The following is a 21,461-nucleotide window of genomic DNA, read 5'->3' as shown; positions in this document are numbered from 1 at the left end:
TTCCTGTAAAACCTGTCATTTAACCTTTATTTAATCAGGGAGTCCTGCTGAGACCATGGTCTGTGTGTGTTAATATGTGGTCTTTCCCACATTACTGAGTTGGTAACACTTTATAATAACTTACACGAATAATCCATTATAAATACTTACAGAGGTGTACCCCCCATCACCCATCCAATACATTTTAAGTTGGAGCTCATTTACTGCATTTATATACAATTTAAAAACTCTAAAATGCTATTTGGAAAACAGCAGAAACAAGCAAAAATTACCCCAGCCATGATGTCACGTTCTGACCTTTATTTCCATTGTTTTGTTTTCATTTAGTATGGTCAGGGCGTGAGTTGGGGTGGGCAGTCTGTTTGTGTTTCTATGTTTTTCTATTTCTGTGTTTGGCCTGATATGGTTCTCAATCAGAGGCAGCTGTTTATCGTTGTCACCGATTGAGAACCATATTTAGGTAGCCTGGGTTTCACTGTTGGTTTGTGGGTGTTTGTTTCCGTGTGAGTGTTTTTTGCCACACGGTACTGGTTCGGTTATTTCACGTATTCGTTTATTGTTTTTGTATTTCATAGTGTTCAGTGCTTTTCTTATTAAAATCGTCATGAACACTTACCACGCCGTATCTTGGTCCGATCCTTGCTACACCTCTTCAGACGAAGAGGAGGAAATCTGCCATTACACATGATCACATTGGTTGCTGTAGCTTCATTCACATGGCTGATTAGCTATGCAATTAGCCGCTACACATTATCTCACATTAAAAACAATAGTAGAATACATACAGAGGGATCTATTAGCAGAAAAAAATATATTAACAAAAAAGTCATCAGGGTTTTCGCTGCTGGTCATTCGAGTCAAGTGCAGGAGAGCAGAGATAGGTGATCAGGCGACTTTATTTGCCAAGAGCAATAACAGACAGGCGCAAACAGCTACAACTCAAGCCAAATGGCAAAAGTGACAAGCGCAGAACACCGTCACGAATACAACCATAAGTTTCACCAAAATTTCCCCAATAGGGTACAGGCAATGCCCAGGGTGAAAAACCCAGACTGGCGCGATACAATAAACACAAAACAAAACAATTCCACACAAAGGCATGGGGGGAACAGAGGAATATATACTGTATATGCAGTGTGATTAGGGAATGTAAACCAGGTGTGCGGGAAACAAGACAAAAAAAATGGAACAAATGAACAATGGAGAGGCGATGGCTAGTAGACCGGTGACGTTGACTGCCGAACGCTGCCCGAACAAGGAGAGGAGCCAACTTCGGCGGAAGTCGTGACAAAAGGGAACAAATGAGTTTGCTTCACCGAACAATATTTTTTGCAGTTTTACAGCTAGTTTCCTGCAATTCTACAAATGTTGCAATGGCTCATGCCATGATATCTGAGTGAGAGTCACTAGCTAAATCAATAAAGCCATATTTACTCCAAGTTTAGATTCTGTATTTAACTAGATTAACTAGACTAAGGCCTGGTGAATCTAGACCTTAGTCTAGTTAATCTAGCCAGCTACAGATCAAGGTAACCGGCGATAGCCGACACTCGGAGGTGTAACTGCATTGGAGCTGTCAAATCGGTGAGCAGCTGCTCTTGATCATTGTCACGAAGCCACACTCATCCCACTCATGTTAGAAGGCCCCACTAGTTCAGAACAAGAAAGTGTAGGCTATATAGAAATAATTATGCTGAAATTGAAATTATTAAATAAGATCATTTGGAGTTTTATCAGCCTAATCGAGGCGATGTAGATTGTATCCCACATTCCAATGTTCAAACTTGGCTCTTAATGTGATTCCATGCAGCCAATGGCAATGTCAGCTTTAGGTATAATGTCAATTGCTAAGCATCATAAGTTTAAGCATCATTATTTCAATATAGCCTACACTTTCTTGGTATGAAATTCCCCTTCTCCTTTCGTCTGGTAAGGCTCCTCCTGCTACCTTCTGCCACTCAGAAAAACAATATGGTTTTCACTTTAGCCAGCATGTTTGAGGCAGAGGAGGCAGGTGAAGGGAGAAATAGGGAGGAAGGGCTCATTGTAATTGCTACAATGGAATAGACAAACAGTACCAAACACATGCAAAAGTCTACCTCACTGGTTTAAGACATATTTCAAAAGTATGATGATACTGGGTTTGTGCTAGCATGGAACTGTGATTATACCACAATGGTAGTGGGTTGGTACTGGGATGATACTGGCAAAATCCTTGATGTGTCCTTTCATTTCAGGTTCTGCAGGCAGCTAAGATATTACTCCAGCAGCAACAGAAGAAGAGTGGTTTGAACTCTGCAAAGAGCCACACTAAACCACGGCCCCTACAGGTGCGTAATAAATCAAATTAAAACCAAAATCAAATTGTATTCGTCACATGCGCCGAATACAGCAGGACCTTACAACCTTACAGTGAAATGCTTATTTTCAAGCCTTTAACTAACAATGCCGTTTTAAGAAAAATAATTGTAAAGAAAATATTTACTAAAATAAACTGAAGTAAAAATTAAAATGTCAAATAAAAAAAATAAAAAATAAGAAAAGTAGAAATTTAAATTATTTAATTATACTGAAATTATATTATTATTATTATACCAAATATTCGTTTTTATTTTATTTAACCTTTATTTTAACAGGGAAGACATTTTGAGACAACAAAAAATACACATTATACTATATTGTCACACGCTGACCTTAGTATTCTTTGTTTTTTTTGTTATTTTGGTTAGGTCAGGGTGTGACATGGGTGATGTACAGTGGGGCAAAAAAGTATTTAGTCAGCCACCAATTGTGCATGTTCTCCCACTTAAAAAGATGAGAGAGGCCAGTAATTTTCATCAACTAATCCAGAAAATCACATTGTAGGATTTTTAATGAATTTATTTGCAAATTATGGTGGAAAGTAAGTATTTGGTCAATAACAAAAGTTTATTTTCCACCATAATTTGCAAATTCATTAGAAATCCTACAATGTGATTTTCTGGATTTTTTTTTCTCATTTTGTCGTCATAGTTGAAGTGTACATATGATGAAAATTACAGGCCTCTCATCTTTGTAAGTGGGAGAACTTGCACAATTGGTGGCTGACTAAATACCTTTTTGCCCCACTGTATGTGTTTTTTTGTTTTGTCTAGGGGTTTTGTATGTTTGTGGGGCTGTTTCCTTTCTAGGTAAATTGTATGTCTATGGTTGCCTAGTTTGGTTCTCAATTAGAGGCTGCTGTCTATCGTTGTCTCTGATTGGGAACCATATTTAGGCAGCCATATTCTGTGGGTATTTTGTGGGTGATTGTCTATGTTAGTTGCTTGTGTTCTCTCAATGTAATTGTCTGGGTAAATATATAATATATTTACATAAGTTTTTAAATATTTTCCTTCTTTCTTATTTTCCCTCTTTGTAGCACCTGACCACGCGACTGAACAGTAGTCCAGTAAACTAATCGACAACGATACTTAAGCTTACACTTCCAGCTTATACGTACTACATACATTTCACGGACAGTATATTTTACATGAGTCATTCTTTGTTCGTTTTTAGTCCGAGTCCTCAGCTACCCTCAACCCCTCGCATCTCTGAAGACCATAGAAAAGTGTTGAATCTGGCGGCACTTTATTTATCAGTTCATACACCATGTGCTATCGAATCGGTACATCAAAAATCTCCTCCCAACTTCAAATTTTTGGCCCTTATCCCTTGTGTAGTCTTAACATTATGTATACTCCCCTAGTGTATACTCCCCTAAAAATTACCCGCCTTCAACAAACCCCTAAAATGAAGCAGCTTAATTGAATTTTAAACCCCAAATCTATTTTGCATGAAGAAACAACCTGTCATTCATCACAAACATTGTGAATATCTAAGTTTTCCCTCTTCACAATGCAGAAAGACTGCATTTAATCAGTGGAAACCACTCATTTTTATTACAACACCTGTCATAATTGTTTTCTTTACTAAAGTACAGGTTTATTAGTATTGCTAAAGGTGCTGCATAGGTGTAAACATACTTTTTTGTAGCAAGCGATAGCACTTGTATAGCCTAAGAAAGGAGCAGAAATGTGCAGAAATTTGTTTTGCATGCATTTTATTGAAGGGAAACATTGTCTTGAACCTTTTTGGCAACATAGTGATATTTTCTTATATAATGTACAATGAGGAATTCAACTACAAAATTCTAGTCTTCTCCCATATTTTTAAACATTGCCCCCATCCAAAAGGTGTGTAAACAACAACAATAAATAAGAAAAAAGTAAGATAATAGATCAAAAACAAAAACGGGAAGAACATAAATCAAGCAACTCTAATTAGCACATGTACGACAGTATGCAAGTGTGTGTGCATGGACTTTGCAGATTTATTTCTCACATGTGCAGCACATAGTATTTATTTTATAGTCCTTGTTTGGGGGACAGATTTGGAATCTGGTCCGCTTGCCTTTCCCAGCTGCAGCCTCAAGTGGATCAGGACAAGATTCAGCCCCCTGAACAGCTTTCACAAGCGCTGCAGAGGCTGCTGTGCGGGGGAGGCGCTCCCTTCTTTGAATGTGTGGGGTTACAATTGCCTTTCCTAGCTGCTTCAGGAACACCCTCCTCTTGTTCCGCTTATCAGGCATCCAGGTAGGGTTAATCTTGTTCCATATCACAAAGGCATTGTATGAGGACACATCAATGATGTCATGTAAGATGACCAGGGGCTAGCAGGCAGTCATCCTCCTGCAGCTGTAAGTGCCAATCACCTTGTCCAGGTTGTCCACGTCTCCTTTGTTGTGGTAGTAGTCCAGGATGATGGCTGGCTTCCTGTCCTCATGATCACTGATCTCAGCCGTTTTGTTTTGTGCAGTGTGCTCAGGAGGACCACATTCTTGTTCCTCTTTGGGAGGTAAGAAACTAGAGTGGTGGTGGGGTTGAAGGCAAACTTTGATGAGAAGGCCTCTCTCCCCCTTGTCACGCAGAGGGGAACTCAGGCTTGTTCTTTCTAACTGTGCCAACCATGGTGATTTCCTATTCAGGCTGAGTTCAATCAGTAGCACACATAATCTCAATTTCTCATTGTGTGTGTGTGTGTGTGTGTGTGTGTGTGTAAATAATTTTATAACTGCCGGGTAAAAAAAAATGACCCTAAGACAACATTTGTACCCTGGTGGTGTACAGCTTTCATGAAAATATGAACAAAGGCGATGTTTCACTTTCCCTCATTTTGGGTCCACTCTATGAAAAGTCAACAAATGTGAAGTTGATAAAATATAATTTAGGGGGTTTTCTCTGCTGTTAAACATTTTCTACCCTTAAGACAACACAAAGGAAACTTTTTTTTATCATCATTTTTATTAGCCAATTTTGGTCTTTAATGCAGGGCCGACCTTTCTACTTGCCTACTCCATCTTTGCAGCAATGCTGTAATCAGTTGGTTGTAATTTTGGATAGAGCATTTCCATTTATTATTTAATTTACCAAGATTATACGTAAATATCTCCATAGCTGCATAGCTGTTCATTTTACACTATTAATATAAGAAAAATCCTTACAATTAACATGGACATGGAGGAGACTGAAATGAAAACATATACTTAAGGCACTATGCTTCCCCTTTCAAAATATTGTTTAAGGAATCATGGATTACTCTGTCATTAGTAACAAGGTTCTGTATATTATTTTTGGTAGTAATTATATGTTGAAAATTAAAAACGTTTTTTCTGTATTTTTCACCATATTCCATCCAGTTCACTTTATTCCACTTGATCGTTCCTCCATATTTTTTTTTCATCTAATGTATTCTGTGCCTCTGTTAGTTTTTATTGCAATCTATCTGAACTCTTTTGACTTCAATAGTGTTGACTTGTATGGCCTCTAAAGGCACATTTTAAAGTGTCCCATACAATAAGGGGATCTGTTGTACCTATGTTACACCATATATACAAAAGTATGTGGACACCCCTTAAAATGTGTGGATTCGGCTATTTCAGCCACATCCGTTGCTGACAGGTCTATAAAATTGAGCACAGTCCCATGCAATCAGCATAGATAAACACTGGCAGTAAAATGGCCTTACTGAAGAGCTCAGTGACTTTTAATGTGGCACCGTCATAGGATGCCACCTTTCCAACAAGTAATTTAGTTACATTTCTTCCCTGCTAGAGTCCTCTATCAACACTCTTTTAACTTTTGGTGCAGGCAAAAATTACATAAGAAAGTAGTCAAGACGACTAGCTTGATTGAGCCTCCGCCATGTATATCTCAGTAGGTAAGGATTTTTAAGCTTCCATATATCCAGTAGTTACAATATATACATAATATTCATAATTTCCTTAAGTGCATGAGGGTGATATTTTGTAGTGATTTCCTTTCTGGTCTATTGAGGTACTTAAAACCGTATTATAATCTCCCAACATAATTATTGAGTCATGTATTGCCTGTAAACTTGATAAATTATTATGCATATTTTCAAAGAAGCTTGGATCATCATTATTTGGGCCGTATAGATGAACGAGCCAAATCTGTTTATAGGATCCACCTTCCTTGCGGATCTGTTTGAACAGTTTGCACATTTGGACCAAAATAATTTAAAATTGATATCATCACTCCTATTGAGTCCCCCCCGCCCTTGCTTTTTCCATACAACTTCATCTAAAGGTTTAGAATGAGTTTCTTGTAAACAATAGATATAATATTCCTTATCTTTAGGCCAGGTAAAAACAGATTGTCTTTTCTTATTATCTGCTAAGCCATTACAATTATAACTACTTATTTCACACCATTTACCATAATGAAATAAACGTTTTGATTGTACTTACCATAATATATATTTGTAAACTTACCATTAAGAAGTACCATGATAATTAAGTGTCCATATAGCTGTACCAGGATATTTGCACTGTTAAGCATACTGTAGCTGCAACTAAGTAAACCTCTAATTGTCCTCAAATATTCCACCCTCTAAAGCCTCCCCCTCATGTCAAGTTGGGTTGTCATTCCAGTGACTGGCTGACCTGAACACATGGATCCTAGGGCCTTTAGCCCATCCTTTAAAAAAGAGCACATAGTGCCACCTATAGTACAGAACCAGATCTGCAGCCAACATAATTTTGAATGGCTTCGCCTCGGCTATAGTGTATCTAGTGATTTAAAAAAACATATACACACACAGGCACACACACAAGCACAAACTCAAATATTTAACAGTTGTTCAATCCCCGAGTCTAACTCAACAGAAGACTTGATGTGTTAATGCGTATACAGTTATGCTGTTTAAGAAGGCATGCCAAATTGTCAAATTGCGCAGGATTGGAAAGATTTGATTAATTAACCAATATCTAGTCCTAGTTGATGGAGCTCAGATACCCCCCAACACCCACACATGTTGGTCCCTCATTGTGACAAATCTTTCCAAGTACCTATGTGCAGTCAGACCGTTTGACTACTCTGTACCGCCAGGGCCACAATAATTGTTGCCAGCACTGCCATTACCTTGGTATGGTACTCCACCAGAATTCCTAACAGCTAGGTACAAGGTTATCAAGGTTCTCATCAGCAGCTTTAACCAGAAGGGGGTTATGGTACCCATTTGGGAACGAACCCTCCCACGTTCAGCTGGAACGTGGCGCAATGGAACGCAAAAATATTCTTAGAAATATTTAACCTCCACACATTAACAAGTCCAATAGCTCAAATGAAAGATAAACACCTTGTTCATCTACCCAGCAAGTCAGATTTCTAAAATGTTTTACAGCGAAAACATAGCACATATTTATGTCAAACCACCACCAAAGACACAGCTAATTTGAATAGCCAAGTTGAACAAAATATGCAATCAACAAACGCAGGATTAAAAGAAAAATAATTCACTAACCTTTGAAAATCTTCATCAGATGACAGTAATATTACATGTTACACAGTACATTTATGTTTTTTTCAATAATATGCAATTTATATCCATAAATCTCTGTTTACAATGACGCCATGTTCAAAAAATGCTACTCAAATGTCCGGAGAAATGATGATAGCTCCGTCAGATAACAAGCAATACACATCATAAACTTTAACTAAATATACATGTTCTACACATAGATAGAAAGATACACTTCTTCTTAATACAACCGCTGTGTTACATTTATTTTTAACGTTACAGAATTGGTTCACTAGGCTATAATATGAGATGGCGCTCAGAAATTAGCATTACGTCTCCTCTATCTTGGAGTCCACAGAAACCCAAATTTACCACATAAATATTCCCTTACCTTTGATGTTCTTCCATCAGAAGACCTGGAAGGAGTTATACTTACCAAAAACATTGTTTGGTTTTGAAGTCTGTGTCTTTAGGTTATCAAACGCGACAAATTCCGGTCGAAATGCAGCCAAAATTCTAGTGGATGCGCACCAAAACTTCAAAATTACATATTATATGTCGACTAAACTGGTCAAACTAAGTGCAGAATCAAGCTTTAGCATGTTATAAACGTGGAAACAATCCTTAGCATGAACAGAAACACCGACATTGTTTGGTCAATCCTGGAAGAAAGAGAGCTCTGGAGCGTCCGCGCGCATGAAAGTACTTGTTTTTTCGCGTGACCCGAAGGTTTCAGCCCGCCAAAAGTCTCGTGGGCGCGCGATTCTCACAATGGCAAGCCCCATTGAAAGCAGACATCGCGCTGAAGACATAGAAACTGTTCCCAGGTCTGTAGCTGCTTGGGAAGGGCGATGACGTCAAAGTTGGGCCAACTTTTCTGATGACAAGAGAGAGTTTGGGAGAATGGCTGCCCTGAGAGTTCTGCTTTACATACAGACATAATTTGAACGGTTTTAGAAGCTTTAGAGTGTTTTCTATTCAATAATAATTATTATATGCATATATTAGCAATTTTGGACCGATTTTTTTTCTTTCTGTTTACTATGGGCACGCAATTCCTCCAAAGGGGGCAGTAGTCAGCCCTATCCTTTTAAGATAGTCCTTGTATATTATGCTCACCCATCTGGGGACTTTGGCTTTTGGACCAGGCAGGCTCAGACTCTTGATGGGGTGGTGCTGCTTTAGTGGGTCTCTGACCGCGTCCACCTTTCTGTCATTGCTGCACAAGTTTAAATTACCAAGGGATTCCTGCATAGCTATAGAATCGGACTGTAGTTTTGACACAGACAGATCAACAGTCGGGGCATTAGCATACATAATAGTCTCATCCGCATATAGATTAACCATTTTTAACATAATGACCAATGGTTTTAATACAAATAGTGACGAGAACAGGTCCCAAAATTGACCCCTGAGGTACACCTTCATGTACTTAAAGAAACTCCCATGAAACCATGATCAGGCCTATAGAAGACAACTTATTCAATAAAATAGCATGATCAACAGTATCAAAAGATTTTGACAGGTCCTCAAACAAAGCAGTACATTTTCTTTTTTGTCTAAAGCATTGTCAAGATCATTAACAGCTAAAGTGGTTGCTGTAATAGTTGCTGTAATAGTGCTATGCCCAGGCCTAAACCCTTTTTTTAATGACATTAACCAGATAAAGAGCAAAGTTGTACATTTACCAAGGATTCAAGAATTTTAGCTAGACAAGGAAGCCTTGAAATGGGGCGATAGTTATGAAGATCACTACTGTCCCTGCACTTATGGAGTGGCAGCACAAGAGGTGATTTCCATACTTTCAGAATATTTCATGATATCAATGTTAAATAAAATGATTGAGTCAACAATTATTATCATTTCATCATACCAGAATCATAGTTTGTATTATTTGTGTGTTTTCTTAACAAAAAATTACATTTTAAGTGTGTTTGCATTACCAAAATATTGACAGTGTACATTTTTATTTGATATTCTGTTTTGCAGTCTTTTATTTGATGTTTTCTTGCAATTGAAACACTGATAAAATATTTATTTCCAATTGGCATAAGATCTGTCGAGGTGTAGTTTGTCCTCAGATTGCATAAGATTTAGTCATGTCAGTTGTTTAGGTTCCTGATACAAAATAAGATAAAACATGCTGCTGTTTATTCTTTATCACTGTGGCCATTCACCAGTATCATTGGGCACTGGTCAGTTAGTATTCAGTGTGTATTTGTCTCGAATAATGTCCATAAATTCCCATTAGGAGTGACATCATGCATGTAATTATGTTGTTAATTAACCAGTGAACACAGCTTCTTCTCATTCTAGGGTCACCTTTAGAAATAGACGCAACCTATTGTTATGCAGTCATATAGTCAGACATTTATGAATATGTCTGTTCTCTTGTGCGCTACCCCTGTGTCTTCAAAATTTCATGCTATTCCATATGGTTTATAGGTGCAAATTCAAATAAAATAAAATCTAAAATAAAATTGTATTGTCACATGCGCCGAATACAACAGTGACATACAACCAATAATGTAGTTTTAAGAAAAAAAGTGTACTAAAAAAACAGTAGCAGCAGAGTAGAAATGGGGGGGGGGCAATGCAAATAGTCCAGGTAGACATTTTATTAGCTTTTCAGGTGTCTTATGGCTTGGTGGTAGAAGCTGTTAAGAAGCCTTTTGGGCCTAGACATGGTTCTCCGGTACCGCTTGCCATGCGGTAGCAGAGAAAACAGTCTATGACTAGGGTTACAGGAGTCTTTGGCTATTTTTTGGGGCTTCCTCTGACACTGCCTGTTATAGAGGTCCTGGATGGCAGGAAGTTTGGCCCAAGTGATGTACTGGGCCGTATGCACTACCCTCTGTAGTGCCTTGCGGTCGGAGGCCGAGCAGTTGCCATAGAACTTTTTGAGGATATGAGGACCCATTCCAAATCTTTTCAGTCTCTTGAAGGGCATTGTCGTGCCCTCTTCACGACTGCCTTGGTGTGTTTGGACCATGATAATTTGTTGGTGATGTGGACACCAAGGACTGCTTTAGTTTTTACTTGTATGCAGGATAATGTTATGAGTTATGGTCAGATTTGCCAAATGGAGGGCGAGGGAGAGCTTTGTACGCGTCTCTGTGTGTGGAGTAAAGGTGGTCTAGAGGTTTTTTCCCCCAGGTTGCACATTTAACATGCTGGTAGAAAATAGGTCAAACGGATTTAAGTTTCCCTGCATTAAAGTCCCTGGCCACTATGAACGCCGCCTCTGGATGAGCATTTTCTTGTTTGCTTATGGCCTTATACAGCTCATTGAGTGCTGTCTTAGTGCCAGCATCGGTTTGAGGTGGTAAATAGACAGCTACGAAAGATATAGGTGAAAACTCTCTTGATAAATAGTGTGGAGTACCACTTTTCATGAGATAAGAAACATTGAGACTTCCTTAATATTCAATTTTGTGCACCAGCTGTTATTTACAAATAGACACAGACCACCACCCCTAGTCTTACCGGAGGCAGCTGTTCTATCTTGCCGATGCACTGAAAACCCAGCCAGCTGTATGTTATCATTCAGCCACGGCTTGGTGAAACATAAGATATTACAGTTTTTAATGTCCCATTGGTAAGATTGTCTTGATCGGTGCTCAAACATTTTGTTATCCAATGATTGCACGTTAGCTAATAGGACTGATGGTACAGGGGGATTACTCACTCGCCGTCGGATCCTTACATGGCACCTCGAGCTATCTCCGTCTCTTCTTCATGCAAATGAATGGGATTTGGGCCTTGTCGGGTGTCTGAAGTAAATACTTTGCGTCCGACTCGTTAAAGAAAAAGTCTTTGTCCAGTACAAGGTAAGCAATCGCTGTCCTGATATCCAGAAGCTCTTTCCAGTCATAAGGGATGGTGGCAGAAACAATATGTATAAAATAAATTACAAATAATGCGAAAAAACAAATAATACACATAATAGCACAATTTATTAGGAACCCGTAAACGACAGCCTTCTCCTCCGGCGCCATCATATGCATTTTGAGTGTAAAGTAGTGCATTATACAGGGAAAGGTGGTATTTTCTGTCAAAATGAGTGGACAATATAATGAATATATGCACATGGAAAGTCCACAAGAGCATGGTACAATGTTTTCAATTCTAGTCAAGGTAGTGCACTATATAGGGCAGCGTTCTCCAACCTTGTTACTGGAAAGCTACAGTCCTGTAGGTTTTCGCTCCAACCCTAATCTAGCAGACATGATTCTAATAATTATCTGGTTGATAAGCTGAATCAGGTAACTTACAACTGGGGTTGGAGAGAAAACATACAGGTGGGTAGCTCTCCAGGAAAAGGGTTAGAGACCCCTGATATAGGCAATAGGGCATTTGTAGGTGCTGCAAATTAGTCCGAGCCAGGAGGTGCTGCTGGTTTTGTGTTCTACCTGATAATTAATTGCACTGACCTGCTGTCCCAGGTCTAAATCAGTCCTTTATTAGTGGGGAAGAAAACATATTTGCCGTGGAACTGGCTTTGAGGTCCAGTTTTTAATTTGCCTGGAATAGGGTGTAAATTCCTATGCAACACTTTTACACTGAATATGCTCTCTCCTCACCTGTGTGTATGACAGGGTCATGGAACGCATGGCGCAAATTAGTCTGAGTCATCGAGGAACATGTATTGGTTGATGGGATTAGCCAAAGTGATTAATTATCCTGAGGTGAATTACTTCATGAATGTGTATTGTGTGACTTAAAGAAGTTATGGCACAAGTTATTGAAGTCTTTGTTTATGTAAAACTGTTGTTTAGGATGTTATATGTCCATGAGAAATTACATATTTATGGTAGAACTGTGTTATAAGGCTGTCATAGTGGAACATTCCTACTTGAAGGGAGTTCCTAGAAAGAGTACTAGGTGCTAAATTGATTTTGCCTGAGGGAGAGCAGTCGAGGCAGGTAATATTTTCTGTACGAAGTTTATGGGCCAATTAGTCCAGCACCTGTTAGTATTGTAAATAAAAGCCTCTAAGAGAGGTAAGCACCAGAACATCCTGTCTCCTCAATGTCTGATCCGCCGCTTCTTCTTCACACAGGTCTCAATGACTATGATGAGTCCTCAGCAGATGCAGCAGCTTCTGTCCCCGGGTCAGCTCCAGGCTCTGCTCCAGCAACAGCAGGACGCTATCCCGCTCCAGCAGGTACAGCACAATCCAATCCAAATTACTATACTATACTACAAAGGTCTTCAACCTTTTCTTGCCCAGGGACCACCGCCCAGGCAATTTGGCGACCCAGGGACCCCCATCATATGTTTTTTTCCACGTCTTGTCTTATTGTCCGGTGAATGGTAATGGCAAAGACAAGTAATCAACATTTTAAACTGAATATATTTGGTTTTCATTATTTTGACCTCCCCACACTATAATTGGAAGAAGTGTAAAGTCTAACAGCCTGTTGCTAGAAAGGTAACTCGGGCTGTGACGATTATGGAATTTGGGGAAACGATTAATTGTCATGCAAATGCCCACAATTATTGTCATAATTGTCATTTTTGTTGAAAAAAGTTTTGAGCTTGTAATGCATCTTTGAAAATTTGCTAATTAGACACTCCTGTCTCATAAACCAATAGTTTTGACCGCTTACAACTTTTGGAAATGAAGCTTCTCCTCCCAACTGAGCCACTCTGCTTGTAAAATGAATACCAACTTCACCCACTTGAAAAACTGAAATTGGGTAAACTATATCTACTTGATATATATAAAGTTGAATCCACCTGTCTCCTAAACGAATGTATTAATATCAGCCCAAACACATCTTCACTAATAGCAGCTGTTTAACTTGTTAAGCAAGGTTAGTATTTTTATTTGTATTTATTATAGGCAGCTAGTCTTCCTGGGGTCCGGCAAAATTAAGGTAGTTACTTATACAATTTTAAAAACATTACAATACATTCATAACAGATTTCACAACACACTAAGTGTGTGCCCTCTGGCCTCTACTTGAGGATTTCATTCCTATGCTGTTTGTAACTACCCTGGTTAGCAATGTGTATGTTCAACTGAAGAGTTTTTGCCAAAACGCTATACACTGAGTGCACAAAACATTATGAACCCCTGCTCCTTCCGTGACATAGACTAACCAGGTGAATGCTAGTCAGTGTATATGATGGGGAGGAGACAGGTTAATAAAGAAGGATTTTTAAGCCTTGAGACAATTGAGACATGGATTATGTTTGCCATTCAGAGGGTGAATGGGCAATAGTAAAGATTTAAGTGCATTTGAACATGGTATGGTAGGTGATAGGCACACCGGTTTGTGTCAAGAACTGCAACACTGCTGGGTTTTGCGACACTCAGTTTCCCTGTGTCTATCAAGAATGGTCCACCACCCAAAGGATATCCAGCCAACTTGACACAACAGTGGGAAGCATTGGAGTCAACATGGGCCAGCATCCCAGTGGAACACTTTTGACACCTTGTAGAATCCATGCCCCGATGAATGGAGGCTGTTCTGAGGGCAAAAGGGGGTACAGGTCAATATTAGGAAGGTATTCCTAATGTTTTGTACACTCAGTGTATATCAATTTTCGGAAATGTTGGTAAATGAGCTTTTATTGTTTAAAGAACTTATGAAAGAGATTGGTGTGTTTTTTAAGTATCAAATCACGGCATGGGGATTGTTCAATGAAAGATATATTTGTTTGAAATCTATCACTTGATGGTTAAATTTCAGAGAGACAAATGTTTTTAGCAAAACACTATATATATCTGCCTCACTCTCAGAGAAATACATAGTTCTGCTGGGTTTTACACAGTCAAATGTATACAAACCATCAGACTGCTGAACATGCTCTGATGCTCCACACATTAGCACACATGCACTCATTCATACATATACATTGATGCTGCACACACATCACAACTGCTGCTAACAGACTCTTATTATAATGCTCAGTTTATGCACTGCCCCCTATTCCCCCTTTCTCCAAACACATGTAAATATTGGACTATAAATGGTGCCTTCCTGTATTATACTTATGCTAAAATGTTTATTATATTCTACTAAGCCATTTACTTTTTGTTCGTATTCTTATATTTTATTATTTCTTATTGTTGTGGCATTGTTGAGAGGTGACCTACAAGTAAGTAGGTGTTGCAGTACTTGGAACTTGTCTCGCATAATCTATCCAAGTAAAATGTTATAGTTATTTTGTGTGTGTTTCTATGCTGATGGACAATGTAGCCAAGATGTGGTGTCTATATATGAGTTCAGAGTCACTCGGACTACAGCACCTGCTTCAAACTCCAAGTGACACAACTTCTATGGATGTGTGAATATGAGCACTGTAAACATAGACCCTTAGCATGTCTCACTCACTCTCTCACTCAGCTCTCTAGGCAGCGGCTAGTGTTCCAGCAGATCCTCCAGCAGGAGCTGTTCAAAGTGCAAAGACCAGACCTGGCCTCCCACACCTTGTTTCCAGGTAAATCCTCTCTACTCTAGCTAACTCCTTGGTTTACTTAGTGCAGGGGTTCCCCAAACTTTTTTTGTCCATGACCATATCTTGATATTTAAGAAAAAATTGAGACCACACCAAAAAATGTTAATGAAATCAACAGCCAACCTTTTTATTTGGGGCTATGCGAGTCTATAACAAATCAGTCTGACAGTACTTTCAATCAGAAGAAAGTATGGTTTGAAGGGTAACGTTTTACTTTGACCTCATAGCCATTCAATACATATCTATTAGCATTTCATTAACGTGCTATAACAGATCCCAACTGCATTATTAAAGGTTCATGAAATATTTCCAAAGCATATCTATTGCGTATTCATGTCATGCTATGCAAGAGCTCATATTTAGATATCTTGATACATGTAAGAGAGTAATAGGATACGGCATGTGTCAAATTTGATTGATTGCTGACCTTATGACCTGATGACATGTACAGAATATGTGCCCCCGCCCCGCCCCCCCTGTTCGTGTGGTCATGTGTTAGAGGGTGTTTGAACTTTTGGGGCCCATGCCCCCCCCCCCCTCCACCCCCCAGTTTTATCTCACTTATGGTTGTTATCTATGAAGCAGGAATGTCTGGGGCTATAGATAGCGCTGGGGCCTCAGCATTATAAATGTCCAGAACAAGGCTTGCGAAACCCAGAACCGTAAACCCTATTTTTAAACATGGATTTTGCGATCAGTGGCAAAGCTGTGATGACTGTAGCCTCGGAGGCAGGACCGCGTCTGAAACATCGAGAAAGGGCAAAGTATACAGCCGCAATATACGATGCACCAAAAAGCGTTTTTAAACGTGTATAGAACCCAGATACCGCCCGCAACGGCGCTGAAAGATGAAGTGTTGATGTCTAACGGACAGCATTGGGGGCATCTGTTTGATTACTTGGCCTGTAGCGTGAAACTCTATACGTTAGCCGAAGGAGAAGAATATACCGACCAGAAATTAGGCGTGACTTATGATGTTGAAGACTGGACGGTTTTTCGACAGGTTTTGTGTCCCGAACTGAGCCGTATCACCAAGGGTTACAGCTTGTTCACAGGCTACGAGACCCGTTGGGAAGGTACCCCGGACACCTCAGGAAGAGTATTTCACAGAGTTAAATTACAACGTATAAATGGACGGCCTTGCGGGTGCGTGGAATTTTACGTCAGCACCGCGGAAATCCGAAACCAAAACATCAGGGCTGGCGGTTCGGACAGGGATTTCCGGCATCGAATGCTTATACCCCTTAAAAGCTGGCCTTTAATGGAATTGCAAATGTTGGAGCTGTTGGACTCTCTGTTTGTACAGAGCCAAAAGCGCCAGAGCATTGTACGGATAAAGAAGTGCATAATATATACGAATCCTGAGGATTACGACTCAAAGCAACCCCAAGAAGATACAACGTCAGGAGAGGCAGCCCCCAAAGAAAGAGAGGTAAGCTGTGTTAACCCCGCCCAGATACCCCGAGGGTTGGTTCAAGAATAAAAAGGCTGGTTCTTAAAACCTACAGTTCTTAACCTACGCATTGACCATGGATATTCCTAACGCATACCCGAACTCCGAAACGGCCTGGGCTCCCGACACTAAGGATTGTATGCCTCGCAGCCCTCCATTCTACTCCCCCCCTGGCAAGACCCTCGACACCCCCCTACCTGTACACAACCTGAGGACGTGTTTGATGGGGTGGTCAGTACTATTTTTGTTGACACAATCAAGGCCTCAGTAGCCGCGCTTTTAGACGTGGTGATTGGAGAATATATACGAGAAAAATGCATCGGTTGTGAGATTAATCACCCCAGCCAGCGAAGGCACCCCTGCCTATACGATCCCCCAAGATACTACTTCTTCAACAATTTTGAGGCGCTGGTGAAAAGACTTTGGTCCCGCCGGTTTATACCATCGCTGGTCAGAGCCCTGGAGGCTATGGGCCTTGTGCCGTCTATCCCCAGAGTTTACGGGGTAACCGAAGCATTCCTACACGAGCTAAAGGAGGCAATTCACATACACCAGAAACTCAAAGAAATCCGACACACCCTGGTGGAGGATAACAAATACAGGGAGGCTGTGGTGTCTGATGTGTTGGCTTTCTGGCTCAATAAACCCCAAGAGCCCGAGTGACATTTTTGTTATTTAGATGTAGAGCAATGGGTAACTATATGTATACGATGTTAGATAGAATAAATACATTTTTTCTTTTGAGAGAACTTACAAGTGTTATGCATCAAATTATTGAAAATAAAGTGAACAATGTCTCGTTCTACAAAACCCCCAATTCCGGGGCTAATGTAGAGCGTGTTTTGAAAATGGACCAAATCATGACTCATGTACGCCATGCTGGCGAGGTTCTACAATGGACACAAATGGTAACCCGGCTTGGTGGTGATTCTGAAGAACTAGAAACAACCTTGTCTAAGATTTTACTTTATTTGTTTGAAACACCCTTTAATTGTACCATGTATCATATTTGTTGTTTATATACTTTTATATCTTTGATAACTGTTTCTGTTGTAAAAATTCAGCGTTAACAAACCTGTTAATCTAAACCAAATATACCTGGTTTTTTTGATCATGAGAAAGGGGGGCATCATATCCTGCAACGAATTAGGGATTGTCTGTATATCCGGTGATACCTAATGTTTTCATGAAAATAAAAATCCTCAAAAATGAAAATGAAATTTTGTTGTTATTTTAAAGTGGCTCATTAACATTATTGTACCTCTCATAAAGGCAAGAAGGATGGCAGAGCAGATTTTGAAAAACATTTATTATAATCCCTCTAACCATACATGGGGGCGATCTTATGGTGGTAACCCATTACCCACTTGATCCACAAGAAACAGGTCACAGGTTAGGCGATGCTAAAGTCACTGAGTGGCTAATTTTAATTTAGATGTATTATCTACATAAAATATAAAACATTTTCCTAGAAATAGAGTTTTTGGGTCTACACCCATTGTCCCAGTTTCAGGCGGATCTTTGACATGCAGGCCCTTGCAGATAAAATGAATGTTTTCGCTGATCATGCTAACGGTCATAGATATTTTTCTAAAATAGCTTTTGTCCGGGTCTTAAAGAATAAGAGCGGCGCTGAGGTGACAGGGCATTTGCCCTATCTTTCCATCTAAGGAAGCGCCCTCAAGAAAGTGCAGACCGATGTCTCCGAAAATCATTTTTTAATACCTTTCAGAAACAAATGAAAAAGCACAATATAGTACATTTTGCTAAGGAATAATTTATTTCAAAGTTCTGTGGTTGAATCCTTTAACAGGACTCTGAAGGACCACTGGTCTTTATTTTACAGCGCACATCTCCATAGATATTAGATATAGTTCAAGATTTAGTAATTACATCACAATATTATCATAAAAGTATAAGGATGAAACCCTCATTCAACTTCGGAGAAACCTTTCGACGGTTCTATAGAACCTTTAAAAATCTGTATAAATTTGCAGGTTCCGTTAAGAAAAAAATACATTTTAAATTTAATTGTCCTTATCTTTGATATTATACCAGCTTGAGGGGTGTAATTTCGATAAAAAATACTTCCAGGCCTACAGTGATAACTCTTAGGCTTTGGAAAATTGGTTGTATAATTAGAACTCTGATTATTTAAAAGATTATATATGGGAACTTATGCTGATCTTTTTACTGGGGAAGTCAGAAGGTAACCGTTGTGTTCCAATGACAAGGTGTTTCACCCGAATGAGGATGTATTTTATCATGCAAAAGGGGGTTTAAAAACCACTGATGCCTCCACTGGACAAACTTCTCTAAAACCAACAGCTGGAATTTTAGAGAAGTTTTTCCAGCGGACCATCAGGGGTTTTTAACCCCCATGCATGATAAATCTCCTCATTCGGGTGAAACACCTTGTCTTTGGAACACAGCGTTACCTTCTGAATTCCTGCTCATAAAAAGCATCACATATATTCCCGTAATAATCAATTCTAATTATACAACCAATTTTCTGTAAGCCTAAAGAGTTATCAGAGGCCTGGGAAGTAGGGCTCAGCGAGATTACATACCCCTCATAGCTGGTATAATATCAAAGATAAATTTAAAATGTATTTTTTTCAAAAGTTAACGGAACCTGCTAAATTTATTCAGCACCATACAGATTTTTAAAGACTTGAAAGAGTTTTCTAAGAGACTTCGAGGGTTTCATCCTTTGAATACTTTTATGATAACTATTGTTATATTCCTGATGTACTAAATCTTGAACTATATCTAAATCTCAGGAGATGCTTGTGCGGGATAAAACCAGTGGTAATCCTCTGTTCAGGGAGTCCCAATAAATGCATTCAACCATAAAGCTTTCAAATCCGATCCTGTAGCAAAATGTACTATATTGTGATTTTTCATTATTTTGAAAGGTATTATAAAAATTATTTTCCGAAAGGGTCTGCACAGCTGTGGGCCACTCCTTCCTTCAAGATAGATGGAAAATGCCCTGTCACCTCAGCGCACACTCTTATTCTTAAGCAAAAATATTTTGAAAACATTCTTGTTGAGCTTAAAATGGATCAGAACGAAAACATTGATTTTACTTCTGGTAAAACCTGCATGTCACATTAGATCCACCAAAATTGGGACAATGGGTGTGTATCTCTAAAAATATATTTCTAGGAAAATGTTTTCTAAATTAAAATTATGGAACATCTTGTTCTCGATAGCCACTCAGTGACTTTCAGCATACTAACCTGTGACCTGTTTCTTCGGGTAATGGGTTACCAGTATTATGGATCCTTACCACCATAAGACCCCGGTTAGAGGGATTATAATAAATGTTTTTCAAAATCTGCTTTGGATCCTTTTGCCTCTTTATGAAGAGGTTCAATAATGTTAAACCCATTTAAAATCAGCAACAAAAAATTCATTTTCATTTTTGGGATTTTTATTTTCATGAAAACATTAGGTATTATGTATACAGACAATCCCTAATCGGGGTTGATGATGTTGTCTCATGATCAAAAAAACCTTGTATATTTGGTTTTGAGCCTTAACAGGTTTGTTAACGGTTAAAAGAAACTTTACAAAGACACATCCGCTATAAAAGTATATAAACAACAAATATGATACATGGTACAATTAAAGGGTGTTTCAAACAAATAAAGTAAAATCTTAGACAAGGTTGTTTCTAGTTCTTCAGAATCACCACCAAGCCGGGTTACCATTTGTGTCCATTGTAGAACCTCGCCAGCATGGCGTACATGAGTCATGATTTGGTCCATTTTCAAAACACGCTCTACATTAGCCCCGGAATTGGGGGTTTTGTAGAACGAGACATTGTTCACTTTATTTTCAATAATTTGATGCATAACACTTGTAAGTTCTCTCAAAAGAAAAAATGTATTTATTCTATCTAACATCGTATACATATAGTTACCCATTGCTCTACATCTAAATAACAAAAATGTCACTCGGGCTCTTGGGGTTTATTGAGCCAGAAAGCCAACACATCAGACACCACAGCCTCCCTGTATTTGTTATCCTCCACCAGGGTGTGTCGGATTTCTTTGAGTTTCTGGTGTATGTGAATTGCCTCCTTTAGCTCGTGTAGGAATGCTTCGGTTACCCCGTAAACTCTGGGGATAGACGGCACAAGGCCCATAGCCTCCAGGGCTCTGACCAGCGATGGTATAAACCGGCGGGACCAAAGTCTTTTCACCAGCGCCTCAAAATTGTTGAAGAAGTAGTATCTTGGGGGATCGTATAGGCAGGGGTGCCTTCGCTGGCTGGGGTGATTAATCTCACAACCGATGCATTTTTCTCGTATATATTCTCCAATCACCACGTCTAAAAGCGCGGCTACTGAGGCCTTGATTGTGTCAACAAAAATAGTACTGACCACCCCATCAAACACGTCCTCAGGTTGTGTACAGGTAGGGGGTGTCGAGGGTCTTGCCAGGGGGGAGTAGAATGGAGGGCTGCGAGGCATACAATCCTTAGTGTCGGGAGCCCAGGCCGTTTCGGAGTTCGGGTATGCGTTAGGAATATCCATGGTCAATGCGTAGGTTAAGAACTGTAGGTTTTAAGAACCAGCCTTTTTATTCTTGAACCAACCCTCGGGGTATCTGGGCGGGGTTAACAACACAGCTTACCTCGCTTTCTTTGGGGGCTGCCTCTCCTGACGTTGTATCTTCTTGGGGTTGCT

At 39.5% G+C, this 21,461-nt stretch overlaps 1 protein-coding gene across 1 annotated transcript in view; it reads left to right on the top strand.

Annotated features, from left to right (window-relative positions):
• Positions 1–21,461, top strand: part of LOC115134669 (forkhead box protein P2-like) — a 58,174-nt gene that overhangs the window by 14,895 nt on the left and 21,818 nt on the right. The window contains exons 3-5 of the mRNA XM_065022164.1: positions 2,238–2,330; positions 12,902–13,006; positions 15,198–15,291. Of these exons, the coding sequence (XP_064878236.1) occupies positions 2,238–2,330; positions 12,902–13,006; positions 15,198–15,291 (292 nt within the window). The remainder of the gene's footprint in view (positions 1–2,237; positions 2,331–12,901; positions 13,007–15,197; positions 15,292–21,461) is intronic.

This window comes from Oncorhynchus nerka, linkage group LG9a (assembly GCF_034236695.1).
Source record: "Oncorhynchus nerka isolate Pitt River linkage group LG9a, Oner_Uvic_2.0, whole genome shotgun sequence".
Taxonomy (NCBI): domain Eukaryota; kingdom Metazoa; phylum Chordata; class Actinopteri; order Salmoniformes; family Salmonidae; genus Oncorhynchus; species Oncorhynchus nerka.
The sequence above is the reverse complement of the archived record's forward strand: the minus strand, read 5'-3'. Positions and strand labels throughout refer to the sequence as shown.